General features: G+C 36.4%; 2 protein-coding genes across 12 annotated transcripts in view; one reads left to right on the forward strand and one right to left on the reverse strand.

Moving 5' to 3' along the window:
• Positions 1-26,480, forward strand: part of LOC144303242 (uncharacterized) — a 303,577-nt gene that overhangs the window by 245,137 nt on the left and 31,960 nt on the right. For 5 of the 7 annotated variants that reach the window (XM_077881158.1, XM_077881159.1, XM_077881157.1 and 2 more), the window contains one exon: positions 1,339-1,389. In XM_077881158.1, coding sequence (XP_077737284.1) covers positions 1,339-1,389 — 51 coding nt within the window. Of the gene's footprint in view, positions 1-1,338; positions 1,568-11,660; positions 12,928-26,480 lie in introns of those variants that run through there. The other 2 variants (XR_013370277.1, XR_013370276.1) reach the window with 1 other exon arrangement.
• Positions 1-26,480, reverse strand: part of WDR72 (WD repeat domain 72) — a 220,510-nt gene that overhangs the window by 27,855 nt on the left and 166,175 nt on the right. The window lies entirely within an intron of this gene.

Genomic DNA, 26,480 nt, shown 5'->3' on the forward strand with positions numbered 1-26,480 from the left:
AGCCATCCAGGCACCCCTCTATTTACAATGATTAAAAAATAATAAGATATATCTAAAATTTATTTGAGGAAAATTTTAAAGCACTCTTAAAAGACACAAAAGTAGATTTGATATGCCTTATTCTTGTAAGAGAAAACTTTGAGCCAGTAATTGAATTATTTAATTATGTGAATCTAGTCTTATGGCATAATATCATTATAAAATATGTTCAGACATAGTAAGTCACAGAGATGCTGTTTTAGAGGAAGAGCATGGTGTTAGATCTGAATTCATGATTTGGCATTCAATAGACTACATTCAGTCTCCTACGAATTATAATTAAAATATGAGAAGATACAGAAAAACAATTTTAATATAAAGTTGTTTGTTAAACAAAAGTTAAACAAATAGAGTGGGTATTTTTATTGCAATTTCCAGAAATTGTTTCTGTTAGAAATGAACAGCATGGGTATTTCATGCTCTAATATTGCAGAATCACTGAAGCACTATTATTATCACATCATTAATCCTATGAACAATGAGTGCTGACTGGGTGCCAGGAACTGTGTAAGGTGTTGGAGTACCCAGTGGTGATCAATCTTTATTTGTAGGTGGTGATCCTTATATTTCAATTTTTAGTGATTTCTAAGCACTAAGCATCAACCATTTACTATATTCAACATAGGGTAAAACGGCAGCCAAGAAACCCGGCTCAGAGTAGACAGGAACAGGGAATGCCCCAAATTTCTTCCTGGCAAGAACTATATTAATCTCTACTGGATGCCAGGCATAGAATGAATGGGTTTCATCCACTTACTCTGCCCTTGCCTCATCTGGCTAAAGTTCTGAGTCTCAGATTAAATGGTTGATTGAGCTACAGGCACCTGCACACTACTTGCCCACACTGAGGTAATGGTAGAAGAATCAGTCTGGTCGTAGGTACTTTAGGCAGGCTTATGCCTTCTGAAGTAGGGGTTACAAATAACTATATTGTCTCTGTAGCAACACACAAAGAAAATGGGGGTGCTCTCACGGCAGCAATTAATGCAGTAATTAATGTTGGGCAGCAAAAAACACAAATGTGACTGATTTCCAAAGGTTGATATGATAAGCTAATTGACCACTTGGATTTGCCTGCTGTATTAAGTCTATGATGAATGTGAGATCTTACCCAATGAAAAATGACAAGTATAAAATTAATCATAGGGCATCTATCCACTGTGCTTACTCCCGATAATAGTTTAGAGTTACTAATCATCTCCTAGTTAAATCTTCCTTTATTTAAGTGGTCTGTGTTCGTATTGGATCATATTCCTGACTTTCCTTCTTCTAAATGTACCCATTGTGCATGTCTTTCAGAGCCAGACTTCACAAATCAGAGAATGGACAGCACTGCCCTCCTCCTGTAGGGTAAGCAGAGCAGACCTGATGCCTAATGTGAGGGCTTGAATGCTAAGATGCTGCATGGTTAGTCAGTCTGTCACACACTGGGCTCGAAATTCCTGTTGTGTTTCTGCACCATGTGCAGAATTTCGGCTGACTTCAAAGAAAGTGATTTTGAGGGAAGAGAGTCACCAAAAAGGGAAAGGTAGGCATTAATCTTTAATAAGCTCCATTTACTAATTTATAGAGGCAACGGGAATTGGGATAAGGTGAAAAAGTAAGGATGGAATGAATGTTAATGGTTTTCTGACCATGCCATGACCTGTGCTTTTTTGAGGGAAAATGTATAGCTCGATCACATATTACATATAACTTTGCATTTCAAAAATTAATCATGAGATTTTAAAAACTAGCTCTGGCCATTCAAAAATGGAAGAGGCATTTGCCAGAAGCTTATAGGTCGTAAGTAGTTAAGACATTTTTAGAACACAGAGGCAGCAGAGACAGATTAGTATAGACAGTGATGCAATGGTGCTCTCATTTTTGTGGTCATCTTAATGCCAATATACAACAGGTTGTGAATGACAGGCAAGAAGCTATAGAAGGAACTTGGGGAAACTGAAAGAAGAAAGAGATCTAAGGTCTATCCTCTGAGTATAAAGAACACAAACATCTAAGTAAGAAGAGTTTGTGTCAGTTAAGTATGGACAGCACTGTTTATTCTTACAGATTTTTTTTAAAGATCTTATTTATTTATTCATGAGAGACACAGAGAGAGGCAGAGACACAGGCAGAGGGAGAAGCAGGCTCCATGCAGGGAGCCCGATGCAGGACTCGATCCCAGGATTCCAGGATCATGCCCTGGGCTGAAGGCAGGTGCTAAACTGCTGAGCCACCCAGGGATCCCCTATTCTTACAGATTTATATTTCATTCGATAGCATTTTCCTTATTCAATATTTTACTAATTCAACAACAGACATATTTTGGGAACCCTAGTAAATCAGATCCTATCCAAGGTGCCAGGGAAGTAACAACAATAAAAGAGGCATAGTTGATACCCTCGTAGACAATACAGTTTAACAGGGAAGAGACATTGAACAAGGAATTACAATCACATGTGATGAATTTCATGCAAAGTGACAACAGAGGGTTGTTGGAACATGAAGCAAGGGGCCATTAGACTATTTTGTTTCTTGAGAGAACTAGGAGGTAGCAAACTCTTTAAAAATCAAGTCAATCTTCAGAGGCTTTCATTGTTAACACATCCATACATATATGTGTATATGTATGTTTATTTACAAACATTGTGTCCTTTAATCCTTAACGCAATCTGGCCAAGTAGGTTCATATTTCCCCATTATATCAATGAAGAAATTTAAAGTCAAGGTAAAGTAACATGTCCTGCTCACATACATTTGGCTTCAAAAATAAGCCTATTTGAAGAACTTTTTGTTGTTGATGTTAAAGATATGAGAATGGTCATTTTTGACAAGAGCACATTAATGGTTAATTAGTCCCTTATAAAGGTGAAGTTTTACTTCTAAATTCACATAGACTTTTGTTTTATTATCTAGCAATGTCCACTTCAAATGTGATGCCTTTCCTACCAAAGGAAATTATCTCGTTGGTATTCATGTCAGCCTATTGCTCCTAGTGATGAGAGTCCCACAAGTAGGTCCCACCACCTGTGGTGAACATATGCCCCTACTCTAACTATGGCCCAAATGGAAATCAGAAGACCTCAGAACAAGTATGCACTTCAGGTGGTTAGTGGGAAAAGAAGAGATGGGGAGGAGGCTCATCCAAACCTTCATTGCTTTCACAGACTTCCACCTTGGTCCTCAAAGTGTAATCTCTGGACCAGCAGCATCATCATCCGTGGGGGAACTTGTTAGACATGCAAATCCCAAGCCTGATTCCCCCATCTACTGACTCAAAAACTCTGGCTATGAGCACAGGAATATACTTGAACACACCTTTTGGGTGATTTTGACACAAGCTTGAATCTGAGAACCCCTGAGCCACTCTGCACTCTTTATTTGAACCACTGTTAAGTGCTCATCTAGCTTTGTACCTATAAGTGTAAAGAGATGTGAAGGTAGAGATCATATAAAGACTGGTTTATGTTTTATTTCCACACAGAACATTTGAAGGATCAGGTTACCTGCATTTCTCTCTTACCATGAAGGATGCTGAGTTAGGAAGAATAGCAACTTGGACCCGAGAGAATTAAATTAGAGGTTAAGAGAGATTCTGTGATGATTACTTTTATAATGTAATAACTGAATGACAGAGCTCTGATTACTCTAAGAAGGCCACTTGAATTCTGATCTGAGGTCCAGACATACCCTTTATCTCCCTAGTTTTTCTCTTTCCTCCACAGTAAATGTTGGGGTTTTCAGAGAAGCAGTGGCAAGAACCATGTACACCAGAGACAGCAAACCTGGCTGTACATTAGAATCACCTACGATAATTCATGAACATACCTACATCTAGCCAAATTCACAGCAATTAAATCAGAATCTTGAGCTGGGGAAGGGGAGCGAAGTCCAAGTGGTTCCAATTAGCAGCCAGCAATTCCATGGTGATTCAAGTAGATAAAATATTTAGAGCACCTACCTCAGTACCAGGCATATGCCACAGGTATTTAATAAATATTCCCTCCTATATCTCTTTCCCTTACTCTACAAAAAAGTTGTGGGAAGTAAAGATACCAATTAACACCATTTTCTAAGCAGTTAGAGTCCATCTGCCTCTCTACATCCTGACTTTTCATGGTACTTTGCCCTTGCTAAGAGCTTCTAAAACTCATTATATTTCATATTTTATTGTCTAAATATTCCCTCCTTGTATGTCTTTTATTTTTTTCAACCCAGATGTAAATTCCTTGAATGCAGGGAATCTCCTGTTGTAAGTTTCAAAATCCCTTTCCATTCAGGACCTGATGTTTGTAATCATTCTGTTTTTTTATCCCCACTTCTCAACATCTACAGCAGGCCACCACAGAGCTGCTGATCCAGAAGCCAGTCTGTTTCTACTGAGCCTGCTTTAGTCTTGAACCATGATCTGTTGCCCAGACTTTTGCCTTATTCTTGGGCCCAACTCTGTAATACATTCCAAAATTCATGGATTTAATCACTGGGCCCCAGATTTAGTTTGTAGGATTTCCCACAGTTATTCTGCTGTCATTATTTGCTTTCTTTTTCATTCAAGCAGATTCTTTTCATTCATGAGGATACATAGTTATCTTCCTGGGTGAACTGCTGATGTCTTCCTTGTAATACAAGTCCCACAAATCAGAAGTTCAGTTAAACCAGAAAAATCTCAGTTTAATTAAATTCAATCATTGTTTATGTACTAGTTTTTCATGGCAAGTACTGTGATAAGCATTGAGGAAACAGACATGAGACAATCTATGTTCTATAGCTGCTTCCCCTACTCATGGGTCTTGTCCAAGGATCAGCAAACTTTTTCTGAAAGGGCCAGATAGTAACTATTTTAGACTTGTGGGCTGTGCAGTCCCTATGCTAAGTGTTTGACTCTGTAGTTTTGGCACAAAAGCAGTCACAGAAAATACATGGGTTAATGGGTGTGGTTGTGCTCCAATAAAATTTTACTTACAATAACAGACAGCAGGCTAGACTTGGTCCAGAGGCTGTAGTTTGCAGACTCCTGGTCTTGTACATTTCTGGTTGGCTCATCAGGCCACCAGTTCAGTTTCCACAGCATAATGACAGCATTAATGTTAATTGAGAGCTCATCAAAGTCTCTAAGCCTAGGACTATAACATTAAGTTCTCTTCATTCTTATACTTATTAAGCATTAAATTCAACATAAAACTTCCCTTGTCTTCCCCTTCAAAGCCCCATCCAACCACCAATCATGGTCCAACAGAGAAAAAGATGTGCTTTGGCTTCTTCCATAGGAAATGGTTAGGGAAATGGTCAGAGACTTCCTGTAAATATATTGTCTCTTACATAAATAGGACTCTGTTCTAGATGTGCTATAAATCAAGAAGACGAGAGGAAGAAAGCACTATTAATTCAAGGAATATTTACTGGGTACCTGCTATGTGACAGGTCCTGGAATAAAGGTGTGGGGGATGAAGTGGCATGTGAAACACACATGATCTCCATCATATTTGACACTTAGAATCTTGCTAGGAGACAGACAATAAATATGTTAACATAAAACAATATACTAGCCACTAATTACACATGAAGGTAAGTGATTTGAAAGGAAATTGCAGGGTGCTGTGAGAATGAATAATGAAGTGAAAATAATAGGGCCTGGAGGTCAGGGAAGGCAGTGACCTGTGCAGTGAGACTTGAAGGATGGGTAGAAATTACATGAAGAGTAGGTGATGGAAACGACCGCTGGTTGAATGAGCACCCTATAGAAGTTTGTGAAAGTCCCAAGGCAGGAAGAAGCTTGGTCCAGTCTGGGGATTTGAAGGTCCTCCCACTGGAGCACAGAAAATGCAGAAGAGCTGCAGGGACTAAAGTTGGAGATGCAGAAGATCAAACCATAAACCTAATAGAACTCGTTAAGAATTTTGTACTGTATCCTAAATGCAATGAGAAGACACTAGAATAACTTACGCAGGGAGTGGCATGATTAGACTTCGATTTTTAAAAGAGCATTCTGACTGCTGTGTAAAAAAATGGCTTGGAAGGGAAATTTGATCAAATCCATTCTCCACCTTCCTCCTTCCAGCACCTTCTCCAGAGAAAGTGCCTTTGCGCATCTTAAGTACAGAGTAAGGGGATGGGTAAAGAGAGAAAGTCATCTCTCCCTTCCCCAGGGTATAAACTGGTATAATTTATTTACCATAAATTTGCTTCCCTGTGTAAACGTACAATTATAATGCTATATACAAATCAAATAAGAAAATCAGAATCCCATTTATGAGTCATAAAGTCACCATATAAAACAATTACTTTAGGATTCAAACATTATGATCCAGACAAAAAGCAGAGAACCAGAGGTGAAAACTCTCTCAAAGAGGATTCTGCTAATGAAAGGCATCAGAAAAGTAGATAGTGAAAACAGATGTAGAGGGATGACTCAGGTATAGAAGACTCAATATACACACACACACACAGATGTGCACACACATACAGGCATGCATGCACAATCTGCTGAGCAGAGAGCTTCTGACCCTGTCTGGCAGTTGGTCTCCATTTAGCATCATAGTCCTGTAAGATCAGGGTCAGTGAGGGAGGAAGTGAAGTGACCACTTGGCCATCTGCTGCTGAGCCTATTCAGAGAAAAAACAGAATGTGGTTGTTTGGAATGCCCCGTGTCACCTGACATTTTTAGATTGTCCCCAAATGGATTATTCTACATCTATCTGTGTGTGTGTGTTTGTGTGTGTGTACTACTATGTATAAATACACAAAGACACAGATTCAGTGTCAGGTAGTTTCATATTGGGAATAAAATTGTATATTCATGATTAGAGTTGTGACGTTTGCTATATGGTTCATTAATGTCTCACTGGGCACGTGGATGCCACATATTCTCCACTATTTGTTTACTAGCTTGTCAGAGTTATTCATCATATGCAGTGTCACAAAGCACATGGTCACATCTCATATATCTGCTTCAAGGGCAGGACCAATGTGACCTCTGACTTTTTGTTTTACAAAAGATAAAATCATTCCTTAGGAACACTGTCTATTTGCACAGCTACAAAATCTGCTATTGAAGGAGTCCCAATCTTCTGTGATATTGCTTGTTAAATGTTTATAGCTAATTTTATAGTATGAGGCTGGATGTCTGAATATTTTCAAACCTATTCTCTACTGGAATAGGTCTTTAACTGCTTCTCTTTCCTTATGTTTTATGATAGGAGACATAGAAAATAATGAAGTGGTTTAGAAAAGGCTTTTTCTTGGCTGATAAAAAATCTGTTTAATACACAAGAATGTTTCCAGACATCCTCTGAGTTGGAGGGCATTTACATATTTGTCACTTATTTCTCTTCCTGAAGCAAGTATTAATCAGTAAAAATCTAATGCCATTTGAGTCCATCCTCTCTTGCTTTGGAAACCTATGACTACCCAAACTCAGAGTCAGCATGGTAAGTTTCTGTGAAGTTCAGAAGCCATGCAGGGAGCCGGAGAATTCAAAATGTAGGCTGCAAGTGTTAAATTACAGCCAAGAAAATGATTTTGACCATTGTCAACAGTCAGTATCATTTAAATCTCTAGAAATCTTAGGAAAAAATTAAAAAGAGAAATAAAAATGAATGGCTTTCTTTTGAGGATCTTTCCACAGCCAATGCTTCAGAATATTACATTTTTAGATAGGGAGGAGAAAATCTAAAGCTCATAGAGAGAAGTAATTTTATTATCTGGCAAGGTAGTGGCTTCATCATTAAAAAAATTCACCCAACTAGAATACAACGTCCTTTGACCTGGTAGATAAAAGGTCAGAAAGCAATTTTGAATAATAAATGAGACCTGTTGACCTCATGACCCAAATCTGGCAGGGTCAGTGTTTCCCCCTTCACCAGATGCTGATGGCAGACACACACACAGACAGCTCAGCTAATGAGCTGCCTCAACTCACTCAGGCTATAGGTGCTGTGGTATCGTCATGTCATGCAGCACAAGAGAGAAAAGATTTTTAAAGCTGTTTTCCTAAGTAAAGAGGTATTCAAACAAATACTTCTTTTCTTTTATGAAGACCCCATTCCTTGCTTCTTAAATGCTTCTATTTAGTTGTTGAATTTGGTAGAAACCTCAGTGTTGGCCAAGGTGTCTCTTCTAATGCTGATTCCCTTTATTGTTTTAGCGCTAGCAAAAAGTAAAAAGTCCCTTTGCTATATTTATTTCATTTATATTATGATGTTTATAAGAATTTTCCACATATGGAAATGAACCTACTTATCTCTAAGATGTGACTTCTGCTCTTCATTTTATAGTATTTAGATAAGGGATTTAGACGTACATAGTATTAAGCTGTACGGATATTTCTGATATAGTAATTAGTTAAAATGTCTAACCTTATTTGAGTGACACAGTGATCTAATCTAGAGTTTTTAAAATTTTCAATAAAAATACAGAAATATGGCTTGAAACTTAACTATCTGTCCTTTTAATTTCAATCTTTAAATTTTCATTATTGCTTTTGGGGAAAATTAGCTGTTATAAAGCCAGCTTGGTAAATATTTACATTATTTTAATAAATATCCTTTAATATGTCTCATTTTGACATCTTTGATTAAGAATAGTACATTTAATTTGTGTTTACTTAGTATTCTTTTAAGTAAAAAAAATGTCAGGAGTCTGGCCAAATTCCAGTTTAGCTAATTACATTTATCTTGTTAGATCTCCTTTCAGCTTTCAACTGAAAATGATATTCTGCTTCACTCCACATTTTAAACACTTGCCAATTTGCAAATTGCAGAAGGGTCACTTAGAAAAGTAACATTATCTCCCCTTGCAATAGTATAATACAGGTGAGTAGGGAATGTTTTGGACCAACTTTTTGTAGTTTACCACAAATTGGAAAACAACAGCAACAACAACTAATGGTGGAGGATTTGGAAAAACTTCACCACACATTCATCACAATTTCCCAAATCAGCCAAAATTAGAAAGGCAAAATGGCAAAGCTAATTTTTCCACTGGTTTCAAGCTTATTCAACTTGATCCACCTAAATAAATATATATCGAAATTTTGGTGTACAGGGTCTTGGTAAGCATCATTGTATTATATGTGCATATTGAACTTCTCTACAAAGACACACATTTTCAAAATAAATGCACTTGACTTAGATTTATGTTGAGGTCACATTCTAATTAATAATATGAAATTTTCCTGCTATATAGATATACACTAGCTAAACTGTGAAAGCAGGAGAAGAAAGGAAGTGAGTTTACAGGCTTAAGGAGAATAAAATAATACCCGGTAGGCATTGTGGAGCATTTCTTAGTCCCTTTGAAGCATTTCACGTTTTTCATTTTAACCTCACTACAATCTCACTTGTGTGCTAGGGAATGTTTAATAATCTGCTCTTTAAAAACAAAACCAAAAATCCTAACTTGAACCATTTGCTGATTTCTTGGTGTGAATGCTTCCATCATAACCAACTTCAAGCTACCAAGTGATATACCTGGACATGGAGCTGGGTGGAAAGGTAAACGACTGGCTCTCATGAATTACTACGAGCTGGTGCCATCATATCCCTGGACATAAGGCAGATATTAATATCTTCATTTTGGAGTTGGGAAAACTGATATGAGGAGATTAGGGAATTGATTTGAGATAAAGAAGTAAGGAATAGCAGGGTTGATACTAGACAGATACTACCAGGTTCTGAGTTCTCCCTTGTCTATACCATAAAGTCAGAAAGAGCATCAGAGAAGGAACAAGCAGGTCTTACAAGAACAAAACCTACTGCCTGAGACACCATTTGTCTCAAACCCCTTTGACTAGATTTGCTTTGTTTCCCTAAAGATTGCTTTGCCCCTATCTAATTAGGTGCTCATAAGATTGTATATACTGAGGATGCACAGGTCTCTTTCTGCATTTAGGTACTTTTACATCCCTGGCCATCCATTGGCATATGATGGCCAGTAATAGGTGGATCCTTAAGCAAACTCTGTTCTTTTCTGGAATTCTTTCTCATTAATGTTTATCTGAGGTTAGACACCAAATGTGCCATTTTGGGGGTGGAGTGTAGCAGAGGGGGCAAATGGTCCAGTCCATTTACTCAAAAACAAAGCAAAATAAAATGGGTTTAACATGACAATAATTAAATTTGTTTTCATCTGCTAGAACTGCAAGAACAAATCTGGTCCCAATGGCTTTGTTTGGTAGATTTTGAACTGCTAAATAGCTTTGTTTAGATTTTGAAGACCAGTGAAACAGAATCCATATTAATGTCTAGAGCAGTGGTGAGGAACCTCTGGACTTTGACTTCATTTCATCTAGGCAATAAGGCAGATCAAAGGCAAGATCTTGATTTCTTCTTATAAATAGTAAAAGGTAACACGTAGTTGAGGTTCTTCAGCTATAATCTATTAAAACATCACAAGTTGGAGCTATCATTCTATAACATTTTCATTTTCTCATTTTTGGGTGCATATTAGTTTTTCCCTTTTGGTTCATTTGCTTCTTTCCCACTTTTATCCTTTTTTTTTCACTTTTATCCTTTCTTTTCCATATGCTGTAAAAATATATTTAATTATTTGTGGTATTCTTAGCAGTTTTCTAATCCCTATTAATATAACAATAAACCATCTACTATGTCATATTTCTCTCAACTCATCTGTTCCTTCCCTATAACCCAAAAATGCAAACTAAATTAAAATGAGTTTTTAAACTAATTTTTAAATTAAGTTTATTAAATTTAATTAATTATTTTTTATTAAATTAAATTAATTAATTAATTAAAAATTTTTACTGGATAGAGAGAGGGGGATGTGCAGCAGAGAAACAGGGAGAGAGAGAATCTGAGGCACAGCTACACACCCAGCATATGGGGCTCAATCCCATGACTCTGAGATCATGACCTGAGCCCACGTGTCAGATGCTTAAACTGAATAAGCCACCCAAGTGCCCCTGGTTTATTCGTTTTAAATACAGATCACTTCCTGGATTATTTTGCTGGATCTATGGCTTGCTATGAAAAAAAACATTTCCCCAGCCCTGCATAATAGTATGAGTTTGCTAAGAAGACAGTGGGTCTTATAGCCACTCCCTAAAAAGTTTTATAGTATTCCATCAGAAAGGGGGGCTATTATACTCATTTTACAAAATAAGGATAGACAAAGGAAATGAGGTAATTTTTTAAACAAATAGCAAAATAAACAGATTTGAATCTCTTTTTCTACATTATTATTCTATAATATTTTCTAGTATGCTACAGTGTTCTAAAATCAAAATATACACTAAATTTTTAAACATTTTTTTCTTTGAAGATAAATGTTTGGGTAAGAATATATTCCAACATTTCCCTGTGGAGTAAACATAATAATGGTCTCCTTTACTTGCCATTGTAAATGTTTAATGGGGGCATAATGAAAAGGTAAGTGTATAAATGGAACTCATACAACAATATCCATCCCGTGGAGGTAATAAGTTACCAGCAGGTAAATAATGAGATTGAATAAATTAACATTAGTATGAAGATATGGGTTATGATGATGAAAACCATTTGAGATTTTCAGCATAAGTAAAAACTATAAGGTATTGTGTTAAAACTAAGGATTCATGTTCCTTTCATTTTAGTTTTCATTATGTTGCAGAGAAGTCACTTTTTTTCTAATCTGTTACCTCACAGAATTCGCATAAGTGTTTCTAGAAGCTCTGCCTCTCGTAGGGTCTGGAAATCAGCAGGGTGACATCCAGCAGTGTTCCTGTACATGGATGGATGGAACTGACTTATCAACTGTCACCTATATCACCCAATCATCCATGTGAAGAAGGCTGACTTGGCATGGAGCTGGCAATTATCTGGTGAACCCAGTCCAGTGAACTGCCTAGACTGATAAAAGTTCAAAGAATAAATATAATTGCACTGGGAAATCATCAAGAATCCTTTCTGATGGAGAATCCTTTCTGATGATTCAAAATGCAATATCTTGACTAGATGCAATTTACAATAGCAGCCCAACCAAGCCATCGAAAATAAGACAAAAAATATAGACTGCTATCACAGGTACTTTATAAGCTAGTTCAAAACATAGCATAAATCTGGTCGTTACAAAAATATTAATTATAAGGCATGCCTAGTGCATGTAGAAGTGACTCACTCACTAATGTCATACAGTACACATTACACATAACAACGCAACACATACACATATATTACATACACACATACAGAAGAGCACCAATGAAAAGCTGTTTCACCCTGAATAGGTAAAAAAGAAAAGAGGAATAAAAGATTTATTGATAGTAGGAATCTGTCTTCAACAATTAAACAATGGATACTGCCAAGGTTGCTTTGGCTGGAATAAGAAACTGCACTTTAAAAGTAATTTACTTTATTAGTTTTAGCATATCAGGCTATCCAGATAGCATAGATGCCAAGAGGCAGTGCCATAGCAGACAGAGCAAAGTGAACAGTTACACTGTCATTACACTTAGTGTTCTAAGTTGAGGACATCCTTTCCTGTTTTCTAAGTGGGGGGAACCATTTGTGTTCAGCATTTATTCAATTTTCCTGAACTGTCAGATAATCTTGGAAAAACAAGTTGACTAATGCCTTTAATAAAGTAATAAGAATACCTAAAGTAAGGAGCACTATATGTAAAACTTTTGCGTGAACTTCAGGGTCCCTTAGACATTAAGTTGGCTAAGAGTTTCTTCTTACATGCCACATCCAAAGCAATTATAGTAACTGCTTGCAAGAATATGTTCAGAAGATCTCTAATGCTCTATATGGACCCAACAAGAAATTGTGCCTTGATCGATGCACAATGTCTGCCATCAGGTAGGAACGAAAAAGAGGAAATTCTCATGGCACCTTTGTGACCTTGTGTAATGAGATCTGGGCTGAGGTCAAGAGATACCCAGCCCAATGAACTTGGGAAAATGACTGTCAACCATCCAGAAGCTCAATTTCTTTACCTTTAAATATGAGGGGCTGCTACTACATAATTTCCAAGGTTCCCATTAGCCCTGAGATAATTTACTAGAATCTAATATTTGTACAGTGAAATTACAATTCAAAAAATGTTTTACATATATTAATTTCTTGTATCATTACTATTAATTTATAGATAAGAAACTAAAGCCCAAGGAGGCCAACCAAAGTGATACATATAGTGATGTTAGGATACAAACATTCATTTCCATCCAACTAACACACTGCCTCACACATATATAGGTGTACATTTCTACAGACATGCCAACTATATTTCCTACTTTAAATTGTCAAGTGCCAATCCCCTGTCTCCTCCCTCCTGGGGTTCCCATCCCTTACCCCTGGTAGAGATTACTAACCTATCGCTGCAGCCTTTCTCAGTGAGCCCTGACATAGTATGAGACTCCTCAACACATCACTGCTGGAACCACTACCGGTTGATGCATCTCTCACTTAGGAGCAACCAGTCTTCTGTACTTCTTCTACAATGAAAAACATTTCCAGTCAGAGCCAACCTTTGAGGCCCAGAAGACAGTAAAACAACAGATACTTTCCTCCAGATCTTGCTGTCTGCTTTGTGAATCATGAAAACAAATGAAATAGGCCATAATATTGTCCATGAAAAGCATTAGAGACAGCAATTATTACCTTTGTTGAAATGGACTTGAGAAAAATAAAAAACCCTGGTATATAATCCTGAAGAAAAAAAAATCCTTCTAGTATCTTCACTGCTATATCTGGATTATATTGAAAAGTGGATAGAAATGGCTTTTCTTGTTGATGTTGAAATAGTAGCAGTGGTATAACCATGGAGAAGTGGGGTAGAGCTCAGGACAAAAGCCCAATCTGAGGTCTTTCCATGGACACTGATTGACACAGCTCCATTTCTACCGTAAATGTGTTTTGGAATCCATTGCTCATTTTGTAATAGGAATTTATAGTGTCCATTGTTAATTTTAATGCCTTATCCAATCTTAATAGCAAACAATTATCTTGTAATAGTATACCCTTATTTGCCACATTTTAAACATTATCCATGGCATATTTGATTCCAGAATACCTCTTCCTATCATCCAACAGTTTTTTTTTTTGGAGATTGCTCCAGTAGATCACCTGTTCAAGATAAACTAAATTACAGGTGCAGCATTAGGTAGTCCAATATTTTTGTTAAAAATCAGGGAAAAAATCTATAAATTCCATGTACCAAATCTTATTAGACAACTGAAACTTCATTAAATATTAGTCTGTAGATACCATCCTCTATCTTTGCTCTTTAGGGAAATGGCTTTAGGGGTGGGGTGAAGGAGGAACAAGGATTATTTGATTAGTTCTCAAAATGATGATTTAGCAACTCAGCATTCCATTAAAGTATATTTAATGCAATGTTGAATTGATTTCCTAATTTATAAATTCAGAAAGCTTAAAAGTCCGCCCACTAGGTTGCTGTGTAGAGAGGACCCTATAAAGTATTCCCAAACTTTATTTAGATGATTTCTTGATTTTATGTGCAACTTCTTTCCCAATGAGCCAATGAATGAGGCTGGCTTATTCTAATTCACAGCAGTAAATGGCACCTGCCTTTTGGTTTCATTTGTTTGATAGAAGATTTTATCGTGACTCAAGAAAATGGTTTCAGAATAAAAGTCTCTTAATGAAATTTTTTCTTTTTGATTTTTCAAACAACAGGACATTGTAGTTCTTAACTTACTTATATCCTTAAAATGTGTACTTCACAAATTAAATCACCTCTTTTGGAGAGTTGGACTCCCAGGCATGCAGAAAAGCAGTTATCTCTCAGTTAATCAATGTATGAAGCAACACAAGCATTTAGTCAACAACAACAAAAAATCAAAAAGGAATAGCAACCTTAAATGGGTTATTTACTAATAATTTGCTAGGGTATTTTTCTGCTTGATTATTAGCATTTTTTTCCTTAGGATTGAAAGGCATGGACTCTGTTATAGCCACTGTATTTCCATTTTCTCTTAGCCAGAGCTAGAAAGAAGAAATACTCTTCATTCTCAATATGAATGATCTTTAATGATGATAAATGTATGGATTTTTTTAAAATACAATGGAAGTTTAAGAAGAAGCATGCAGATTTTCCTTTCTTCTTAAAATATATTTTTAAAGATTAAGTGAAGATCAGCCTCCCCAATAGACTCTTATTTTCCCTTACAGTATCTGTAGGAAAAGCTCATTTGCAGACAGCTGCAATATGAGCTTCCTTTCCTTGCCCTGTCATTGACCTCCAACCTGATCTGAAAGAACCACCTTCTTTCAAAGTGAGAAGTTATTCATTTACTATAATAGCTCTATTCTGGGCCTCCTTAGCAGAAACTGGCAATTGTGCCCAAATAAGAAGGTTTTGTGATCCTGACTACTGTTCTTACACAAGAGGACAAAACCACTAGGAAATTTCCGTTCTGACAGCCACAGTAGGTGGCCATAAAGTTGGTGTTTAAAACTATGGCTGATGTACAGCGATCACAAAAAGAGAAAGAAAAATCATTAGGAGTTTGCACTTGCTCTGGTTATATACTGAGGTTTGCCAATTATGTTCTCTTAACTTGACAGCTTATTCATTGAGCAAAAGCTGCTACATTAGAAGTTAGCTGACAGTCTGCTGTATGCAACTTTAAAATAAAATCACTTCATGAAGAGGAGTGAGAAACATAAATGATAAGCCTATTGGATAATCATTACAAATAAATAAAAAGCCTTTGATACAAGCAATTAGTCACAAGCATTACAGGTTGAAATGCAGTCCAGTGTTAAAGAGACAGTTTAGAAGCACATGGCACATTTATCACAGCTCCACAGACAAGTTATTGAGCTGTCTGTGAAAAAACAGAGCCAAACAGGAAAGCTTTCAGCAGCGAGCAGCGGTTGAGGTCCTTGATTGATAGAGCTAGATGATGCAAAGCTGTCCGATGGCTTTCTGCAAAATAAAGTGAAGGAACTCAAGGTCTTTCATGGCGCTCTCTGACCACAGATGAACAGCTACTTTATTACGGCCCAGATTGAGGTTGCGCCTTGCTCCATATTCTGCTACTTTCTGATGCACACGGTTGACTTGACCAACCAGCCATTGTGTTTAACATAAGGGCCTGCCATCTTCACATTGTTTTTTTAAAGGTTTACTATAAAGGACAGAAGACTGCACCGGTTAAAAGCTCAGCCTCTTTACTTGTCCTTGCCACTGTGTGTGATGGCAGGTTTCCCATGCTGATCTACATCTTTCTTCCTGCTCACGTTGTAACTCCAATGAGTCCAAGCAAGGATGCTCAGTGGCATGACCTTAATATGCAAGGTGGTATCCCCGCCCCTCCCTCCCCACCCCGTCCCAAATCAGGGGGAAGTCAGGAGGCTGTATTTATTCTTATTTTAATTTTGTGCTTTAAAAATAGTGAACGAGTTTTACACACTGCAAGGACACCTTTCTGAGTGATGTTTAAGAAAAGGCCAGCAACTTTTCGGCTGCTTTTAGTAAGTTTCAAAACCTGAAATTTGTTTTGCTACGAAGTTTAACAGGAAATAGTAAAATGCATTGATCACTGTTAGCTTGATTCTTATTAACCAAATGTATTAATCTCAAAATAACCACTTTCCATTCTCTTAAATTCATTCTTATGTACCTGTCCTCCAAAGAGAGAGAGGGGGAATAAATAAGGAGAAAGGAAAGATTTGCTTTAGAATAATTTTTGAAGATTCTAGTCTTCCACACTATCTTTTTATACATTGTTTCCAAACAGAGCTCACATTAAGATGATCTTACCAAACCCTTTGTGTGAGATTAGAAGATAAGAAATCTTCAAATTCTACTCTTTTATTGACATTTTAAGGCCAAGCATTTTATTGACATTTAGACTTTTTGAGTATCATAAATTGCATCATTCAGAACACTTAGATTTCTATCTTTCATAAATGAATAAATTGATATACTACATTAAACAAAAAGGGCTTTATCTGAAATTAGTTCTGATGAGGATATATTTATTTCTAAAATTTAAGTGTGTAAACCAAACCTAATATTAGACTTCTGCTTCCTTCCCCCCGAAAATATCAGGAATTGTTATTCTAGTTTTAAATTTCTTGAGAAAGGAAACAAAGACATTAAAGGCTATTAATCTATTCAGAACCCAAACTCATATCCCAAATGTAAAAATATAAAGCAAAGTAGTTATGAAAAATAAAGTCAGGGGCATCTGGGTGGTACAGTTGGTTAAGCGTCCAACTCTTGGTTTCTGCTTGGGTCGTGATCTCAGGATTGTGAGATTGAGCCCTGAGTTGGGATCCTTGCTCAGCACAGTCTGCTTAAGACTCTCTCTCTCTCTCTCTCTCTCTCTCTCTCTCTCTCTATCCCTCAGCTCTATCCCCTGTGGGCACACACCCTTTGTCTAAAATAAATAAATTAGGCTTAAAAAATAGTCAAAGTATATCAGTGTTGTTTTGTTTAAGGCCTTTGGCAATGAGAATATTCCTCTACATAAAACAAGCACATGTATTGCTTCATTCTGGCTCTATTTACTCTCATAGATGAAAGGGGGAAGATGGTTTGCTTCTTTCTAGGAATTTACATATTTCCTAATACCTCAATTTCTTGTTAATCAAAGTAACTGTACCTACTGGATTCTTAGACTAAGACGTCACCACACGCAAGTAAGAACTCTGCATTTTAACAAATTTCCTAGGTGATTCATAGAACTAATCAGGTTTAAAAAGCCCTGCTTTAGGATCCCTGGGTGGCTCAGCGGTTTGGCGCCTGCCTTTGGCCCAGGGCATGATCCTAGAGTCCCAGGATGGCTTCCCACGTCGGGCTCCCGGCATGGAGCCTGCTTCTCCCTCTGCCTGTGTCTCTGCCTCTCTCTCCGTATCTCTCGTGAATGAATAAATAAATAAATAAATAAATAAATAAATAAATAAATAAAATCTTAAAAAAAAAAAAAAAGCCCTGCTTTAAGGCAGTAAGTAATGCACACTCTTGCTTATATTTTAGGTTCATCTGAGGACCTCTTCAAAAATTGAGATGTCAGGGGTGCCTGGGTGGCTCAGGCCATTAGGCAACTGACTCCTGGTTTCAGCTCAGGTCATGATCTCAGGGTCATGAGATGGAGCTCCGTGTTGGCTCCGTGCTCAGTGTGGAATGTGCTTGGGATTCTCTCTCTCCCTCTGCTTCCCCGCCACCGCCCCCCCCCACACTTGCACATGCTCTTTCTTTCTCAAATAAATAAATAAAATATTTTTAAAAAATTGACATGCAAGTGCTCTATAGTACAGCAATCAGAATTTCTGACCGTTGGGTCTAACCACTGTTTTTTTTTTGTTTGTTTGTTTTGTTTTTTTTACTCTCCCAGGTAATTCACATGAGTAACTGGAGCTAGTCACTACCATTCCTATCAGAGCTATGTAACCTGTTGTGTTTGTCTTTTTATAGCAGCTGCTAGGAAGCTCAAATAGTCATATGAATCTTTTAAGTAAATTATAATACATATATATATATATATATAATTACAGCTTTATTGAGGTATAACTGACAGGTACAAAAGAAAGATATTTAAAAGTGTATGCTGTGGTGGTTTGATATATGTATGCATTGAGAAAGGACCCCTCAACCTAGTGATTAACATATCCATGACCTCACATAGTTATTTTTCCTTTTTTTCTTTCTTTCTTTCTTTTTTTTTTTTTTTTTTTTTGTGAGAACATTTCAGTTCTACTCTCTTAGCAAACTTCAAGTTTAATTTTTTTAAGACTTCACATATATGTGATATCATACAGTATTTGTCTTTCTCTCTCTGGCTGATTTCATTTAGCACAATGCCCTCAGATTCCACCTACATTTGTTCCTAAGTGGAGTAAATTATAATATTAATTATAATTTTTTATTAAGAGCAACAAAGAGTGAGTTAAAAAGTAATGTACATGTATCTCATGCTAGTCACTGAACTAAACTTTTTCTTGTATATTTTTTTATTTAACTGTCAGAGGAATATTATTTTTTCCTGTTTTATATATAAGCAAACTGAGACAAGGAAGGATTGAATAGATTGATCAAGGTCAGATAGCTCTTTAGTAGCAAAACATCCAGGAATCAAAAGCACTTGTGTCTGACTACAAGCTTACACTCTTAAATCTTTGTGTATATGGTCCTTATAGCTTCTTTTCACCTGTGCAATAATTTTCTCTTAATTGCCACCTCTGTTCCTGAGACACAGACACAAACAAGACACACACACACACACACACACACACAGACACATACACACATTCTACTCATTCTTTAGTTCCTAGCTTTGGTTTAGGCTCTAGAATAATACGTGGACCTCAAATTTTAGCATGAATTAGAATCAACTGGGGGCTTTGTTAAAACGTATGTCACTGATTCAGTAGGTCTTAGAAGGGCCCCAAGAATTTTTATTTCTAAGGAGATCCCAGGTGATGCTGATGCTACTGGTCTATGCTTTAACAATCACAGTGCTGGATTAATTGTAATGGATGTTATTATATTACCCATCTTTCTTATGAGCATCTTCAAGTCATTTATGTAAATAGTGTACATATAAACATAAATAGGAAAGAAAAATGATGATATAGAAACTATGCTAATTAGAATTGATAATAAACTAAAGCTTCAAGTAAGAAGTGATTTCCTATCCCTTGTTGCAAATCCTTCGCAAGAGATAAATGGACTTCAGCATTCGTTCCTCCTCAAAGCTAAAATTAGACATGGTGTGGGATGGCAGGCAATACTAGTACTCTAGAAGTCAAAGAAACTTACATTATGACATTGTTTAGAAAATAAATGAGCAATTATGAACAATTTTAAGGTCTTCTATGCCTTGTGCTTCCTAAGTGACTTAAATCGTATCAAGATACATCTAATTATTCCATGAAACATTTTGCTTGAAGTTATAAATTACAGTGTCTCAAACAATAAAAGCAGAGGAATATTGTTGAGTTTACCTCAGTGATTTATGCCCTTAGTGCAAAATTGACAATTTAAGATATTCACTTGGTTTTTCTGTATCACTTTTGAAAAGAAATTTCCCACAAAACAGAATAGTAGCTAGGAAGATGCCCCTAATTATTTGTGTTGGATATTGGTCAGATGAGATTCAGAAAACAGTATTTTTGTCAATCAGTCTCAGTAAAGACAAATCTTTGCAACTTTATGATTAAAAGCTAACATGACTAATTTATTAAATTGGAAATCAGGCTGGCATAGAAAGTGTGAAACTATTTTAACAGCCTCTTTCTCTTCCTGGCTTGAGTAAAACTTAAGAAAAACAAATATGCATCTTTTACTTATAACTTCAGTGGCACATGTACTCTGAGCTGTAAGATAAAGAAAAGCAATATATGTGTGTTGTAACAAAGGCATTTTGAAAATATTCATTAACACCCACATCTGAGGAGAAGCTGTTTGATCTAGTAATAAGAATGTTAGCTGGAATACAATTCTTAAGATTTTTTTTTTAAATGTGAAATACTGCTCCTGCAGAAAGTTGGTTGGATGACATAAAGAGCACAGGCTTGCCTATCACACTGATTACTTGATGTAATAGTAAGCAAGCTTAAGTGAACTGTGTGTCTTCCATCTTTCCAATCACTTAGGGATGGGCATCAGAGCTCGCCATCCATCATCCCTGGCCTGAAACATACGGTGCATCAGCAATCTTGGGCTGACCTAAATGATAGTAAAAGCTGCTATGCTGTTCACAATAAGAAATTGTTGTCCACTGAATTACAGGTTTGTGATTAGATTGCTAACATGGCCAACTTGATGTATAAGTGAAGTGTCCAGGGAAGATATTCTTTAGGATCTTCTGAAGATTAATTTATACCCTTGAAATGTAGACCAATCACAGAGTCAAAAAATATGTCAAGGTATTTTTCTTATAACCAAGAAAGCCCAGCTGTTACAGCCATCATTAATTTATTTCTGGCACCTTTATCTGCAACAGAATTTAATAAACAAGAGGTCTAATGGCTATCACCTTACTATGGCTAGAATTGCCCAATATGATAATTGATTTCTTTGAAGTTAAATTCACATGGAGTAATTATATACTATTAAGGTTATAAAAATATATTCTATAAATATTATTAGGGGTACATACTATTAAAGATATAAGGTTTTGCTTATAACTTAAATTTATACATTTAAAAATGTTTAATTTTTTTATTTTTTTATTTTTACCTTTATTTATTTTTTATTTTTGGAAGTTTTCATATTTATTCAAAGTCCTCTGCTGCCCTTTTGATACCAGCAGGGCGGAGCTCCTTGGGAGAGCCTGTGGTCTGTCCCTGTGAAAAATGTTTAATTTTTTTAAAGAAGATATTATTTATTTGAGGGAGAGAGTACAAGCAGTGTGAGTGGCAGAGGGAGAAGTAGGCTCCCCACTGACCAGAGAGCCCTATGTGGGGCTTGATCCCAGGACCCTGGGATCCTGGGACCATGACCTGAGCTATAGGCAGACACTTAACCAATTGAGTCACTGAGGCACCCTTAAAAATGTTTAAATCTGTCCAAATGCTTATCTAAAATTTCTAGTTGTGTGCTATGCTCTCATACCTCAAAGTATGTCTAAAAATACCATGTAAATTACTTGGTAGGCATGCTATATATTATTTCCTTTGCTTCCTTTCCTAAGATCAAATAGGTAGAAATTTAAAATTGAACATTAAAGAAATTATCTCCAGATCAACCACACAGTGTACATGGCCTTAGATAAGCCACTTGGCTGCTCTCACCATCAGCATCCACATTCAGTATTGTAGGAATTATTTTTACTAGTCTAGCCAAAGTCTTATTCAGGAGGTTGGCATTCATTCCTTCAACATTTACTGAACACCCCTATTTTTTAGTCACATTGCTACATGCATGAAATGAGGATAAGTCCTGCTGACAACCTAGTGGAAAGAGACAAGACTGGAAAACAGGCAAGTACAATGGAAAGCTTACTGCAAAGAAAAACCAGCCAGGAACTTAAGAAAAATGAAAGTTCTGTGCACAAGCACAGATTCTGAATTAACAGATCTAGCTGGGCTCAGATATATACCTTTTTAACATGTACTCCAGATAATTCTAACAGATAATCAGTGGTCTACAAGATAATTTCCTAAGTCCAAATAATAAGTGTGGGTGCTTTGGAGTGTATAGGGAAAAAAGCAACTGATTCAATCTTAAAAGCCCAGAAAAGGTTTTGCGAAAAGGTGGCAGAGAAGCTTCACAGGTCTCATCTGGGCACAATGGAGGGAGGATGGGGGAAAGTGTTCCCAGCAATGGAATTGTCTGAGAAGGAGAGCTCCGGGGACCCGAGATAGCTGATTTAAAAAACAAGAGGCCAAGACAAGAGATCCATTTGCAGAAGTTGGAAGGAGCTTGTCATGAAGGACATCTGTTTCTCTTTCTTATAATTTATATTTTGAACACATGTGCATTGAATGAGATGTGTAGAAAGGATATATAATTAAAAGCTCTCCTTCCATCCTTTCTCCAGTTGCCCATTTCTCTTTCTGCTAAAAAACCACCATTAACACTTTCAAAAATATTAAATGCCTATACGATAATATTTGAACATATATTCCTAATGCCCTGTCCCAAGAAATTAACAATAAGCTATATTATATGCATAGTTCTATAACTTGCATTTTTGGCATGATATTATTTTAGTGATTGCACCACATCTTACCCTCTGTAAACACTGCATATAGTATATGGTATATACATATACCATGATTTATTTTACCATTCATCCACTGGTATACAATTAGCTTTTATCCAATTGTTGACTCTTAAAAGCAATTCCATAAAGAATAAACTTGTACCTAAGTAATTTCAAACATGTGCACTTATCTAAACTCCAAGAAATAGAATTTTGGAGTCAAGGGTATCATCCCTTAACATGTTGGTAGATTTTGCCAAATTGTTCTCTGTGAGGCTGTACTAATCTACAATCCCTGGCACTGTATGAAGAAAGGATTATTTCCTTACTCTCCATAAAGAAGTTTGACATTTATCTTGGGAAACCCAGGGAGTAAATCAAGGGTCTTAAGAGAAGGAATGACCTGCCTAGGCTTATATTTTAGAAAGATAACCCTCACTGCAATGCAGAGAATGGATGCATTGGAGTAGGTAAGATAGGAAGAAAGAAGGGCGATTAGAAGCTCAGCAGTTAGCTAAGAAGAGATAACCTGCTATGGATTATGTGGAAAGATAAGGATCTTATTGAGTATATGTTATAGGCCAGACTCTGTGCTGAGCATGCAAACTGCATTATCACATTTATTACTTGCAACAACACTGATGGATAGCTATTGTTATTTCTGGTTTCAGAGGGCAAAACAAACAAACAAAATAAAGCTGAGGCTCTTAAATTAATTAGTGGTTTGTTTATGCAAGTAGTACGTGGCAAAACTGGGATTAAAATCCACTGAACTGTTGGTTCATAGCAAGTGCTTTGAACCACTATAATATCCTGTTTGTGATGGACAAAGGTTGATTCATTTGTAATTTACCAAAGAGGCAGAATTGACAGATTTGGGCAACCGACTGCATCCCGGACATAAAGAAAAGGAACAGATCAGCATTGTCTGCCAAGACTGGGAACCAACAAAATTTACAACTGGGAAGCAAGGGAGGGATATAAGGCATAAAACTGATGTTTAGTTTGAAGTGCTGGTAGGAGCTGCAGTCTAAGATATCCTACTGTCTGAGAAGCAGAACAGTCTGGTCTGGAGATGATGTAGTTGGGGACATACAGCCACTGTGCTGGGGAGTCACCAGCATGGATGAGCTCACCCAGGGAACAATATTTAAGGAACAGGTTGAAGATGAGGAGAACATGAAAGAAACTAAGAATAAACCAAGAGAAAAGAAGAAAGGAAGGAAAATCAGAAGAAAATGTTATCCCCAAGCCAAACTTTTGAAAACAAACTAAAACAAAAACACTTTGAATTACTTTACAAAGAAATTATTAACACTCTTTTTTTTTCACTTCTAAGATTCTCATGTATTATGAAAGTAATGTTCATAAAATGTTCCCTCAACACAAGGGAGAAATAGGTTCCTAACACATCTGCACCAGTACTGTCTTGTGGAGGTGATAGTTTAGGGGAAAATCGCTTTCCCTAAGCTAGCTGAGAGTTCTGATACATTTCTTTAAAGCTCTAATAACCATGCAGAAAAGTGTCAAATTGAGGATTTAAAGGCAAGGCTGTAGTCCCGGGAGAATGTCTGGGAGTGATTCCTATGTACCTGACATAACTCAGAAGCAGGAGAGTTGCACTGAATGGCTAGGAGAATTCTCCTGCACCACCTCATATAAATCTATGGAGGGCTACCCGAAGGTTTATGTGAGCTGTGTGTCCAACACGTGTTAGAAAATCAGTCTCGTTATATTTTCCCTGTAAATCCTTCCAGGAGTCTTCGAGGTTTAAGGGGGACCTTCACATTTGGAATGGAGAAATGAGTATAGATTTTCTGAGACTGCCTGGATTGTGTAATATGCAGTTCATACAATATATTTGGGGGGAAGAATATGTAGGTGCTGTCAGTCAACTGATGGATTCAGTCTCGAAAAATTCCAACCTGCCCACTCTCCCCAATTCCCTCCTAAGGAAAAAAACAAAAAACAAACCTTTTTTCAAAGGGAATACATTCTCTTAAAGTGGTCAAACAGTCTCTGTAGCATACCTAGTATGTGGCATGGCCTGGAGACATGACAACGATTTTCTTGTTTAGCAGTTTATACAATCTGTCTTATAAATTACAAATAATATCTCACATTCCACTTCTGAATATACCAAAGTTGAGAATTTATGATTAGAATCAAATATAGAATATAAACGTTTGTATGTATTTAAGTGGATTGTTACAGGAACAGACACCCTGAAAATTATATAAATAAAATTGTAATATTAAAACATTTAAAAAAACCAATTAAATATCTAACATATACTATTAATATTTAAGTGAAAATAATAGCTAAATTTTAATACATAATTTTAAATTATTGGGCCAGATTTCTATTTTATAAATAGATTTTAAAAACTGAATTACTTCTGAGCTTTTTTTTTTTTAAAGATCTTATTTATTTATTCATGAGAGACACACACAGAGAGAGAGGCAGAGACACAGGCAGAAGGGGAAGCAGGCTCCATGCAGGGAGCCACATGTGGGACTCAATCCCGGGTCTCCAGGATCACACCCTGGGCTGAAGGCGGCGCCAAACCACTGAGCCACTTGGGCTTCCCTACATCTAAGCTTTATTAGGAATCTCTTTAACTTCAATACTCCTCCATTCTATCAAGTTTAACCTTCAATATCAATTGCTCATTATCCTGAACATAACAAACTTAGTTGCCTTTATTTATTTATTTTTTCTTGGTTGCCTTTAACAGAAAAAAAAAACAAACAAAAAACTATCGATTATTTAGAATGTTCCAAATCAAGCTTTGATTTTAGACACTTTTTTCTCCTAAGTTTATTTTAAGTAAACTCTCCTTATATTTCTAAATGTTAGAAATATAATAATAATAGATACCTGATTTTTTAAAATAGGTGGTCTTATTTACATTAAATGTAAAAGACATTTTTAACATTTAACATTTGAATCACATATATATGAATCACACACATATATGCATTTGGAAACAGCAACCTTATTATTTTTTTTGCAACTTTATTTATTTACTTATTTTTTGGGGGTGCTGACACCCTGAGACCAAGAGCAGTGGCTTTAAAGGAGGTTACCTCTTAAGCAGGTAAACTTTTGTTTTTGCAGATTCATAAGATGTTCCAAAGGAAGTCAATTTCTATAGAGTAGAAAATAGGGTTTTCTGTTTTTGTTTTTGTTTTTTTTTTGAAAATAGGGGTTTTCTAACCAACTTCATACTCAAAACAGTGACTCAGACTTCTTGATTGCCACTATTTGAACAGCAATAAGAGGGAGCTCATTACACAATGAGGCAGACTGGTTCATCATTCAACAGGTCTAAGTGTGAATATTTTTCCTAAAGTACTGTACACAAACCTCCCTAATATGTCTAGCAATGGTCCTTGCTCTGGCTTCTGGAATAATTCCAACAGTTTTTCCCCTTTTCACTAGGGTGCTCACTAATCATGTCCCTCATGCTAACATGAAATGTTAAAAGGATAAAATCTTTTGAGGCAAAATATTCCTATTTTGTCTAGTCACTGTTTCACTTCATAGCTTAGAAATTCTATGTCAATTTCTGTTCTAAGAACATTAATAATCATTTGTAGTCAGATTATAGAGCATTTCACTCAAATATCACACAACTCTATATGTAGAGCTACTTCCCAGGAGTTGGTCATTTAGCTTCTGTCAAGGCAACCTATATTATAAGCATATATAACTCAAAGATACTATTGGCACATAACAAATCTCCATTGTCTTTGGGATCTAGTACAAAGAGTAGAGGACTTTTTGATTATGATATATTTAAAGTGTAAAATAATATTTAATTACCCAATTGTCTTAG

This window comes from Canis aureus, chromosome 32 (genome assembly GCF_053574225.1).
Source record: "Canis aureus isolate CA01 chromosome 32, VMU_Caureus_v.1.0, whole genome shotgun sequence".
Taxonomy (NCBI): domain Eukaryota; kingdom Metazoa; phylum Chordata; class Mammalia; order Carnivora; family Canidae; genus Canis; species Canis aureus.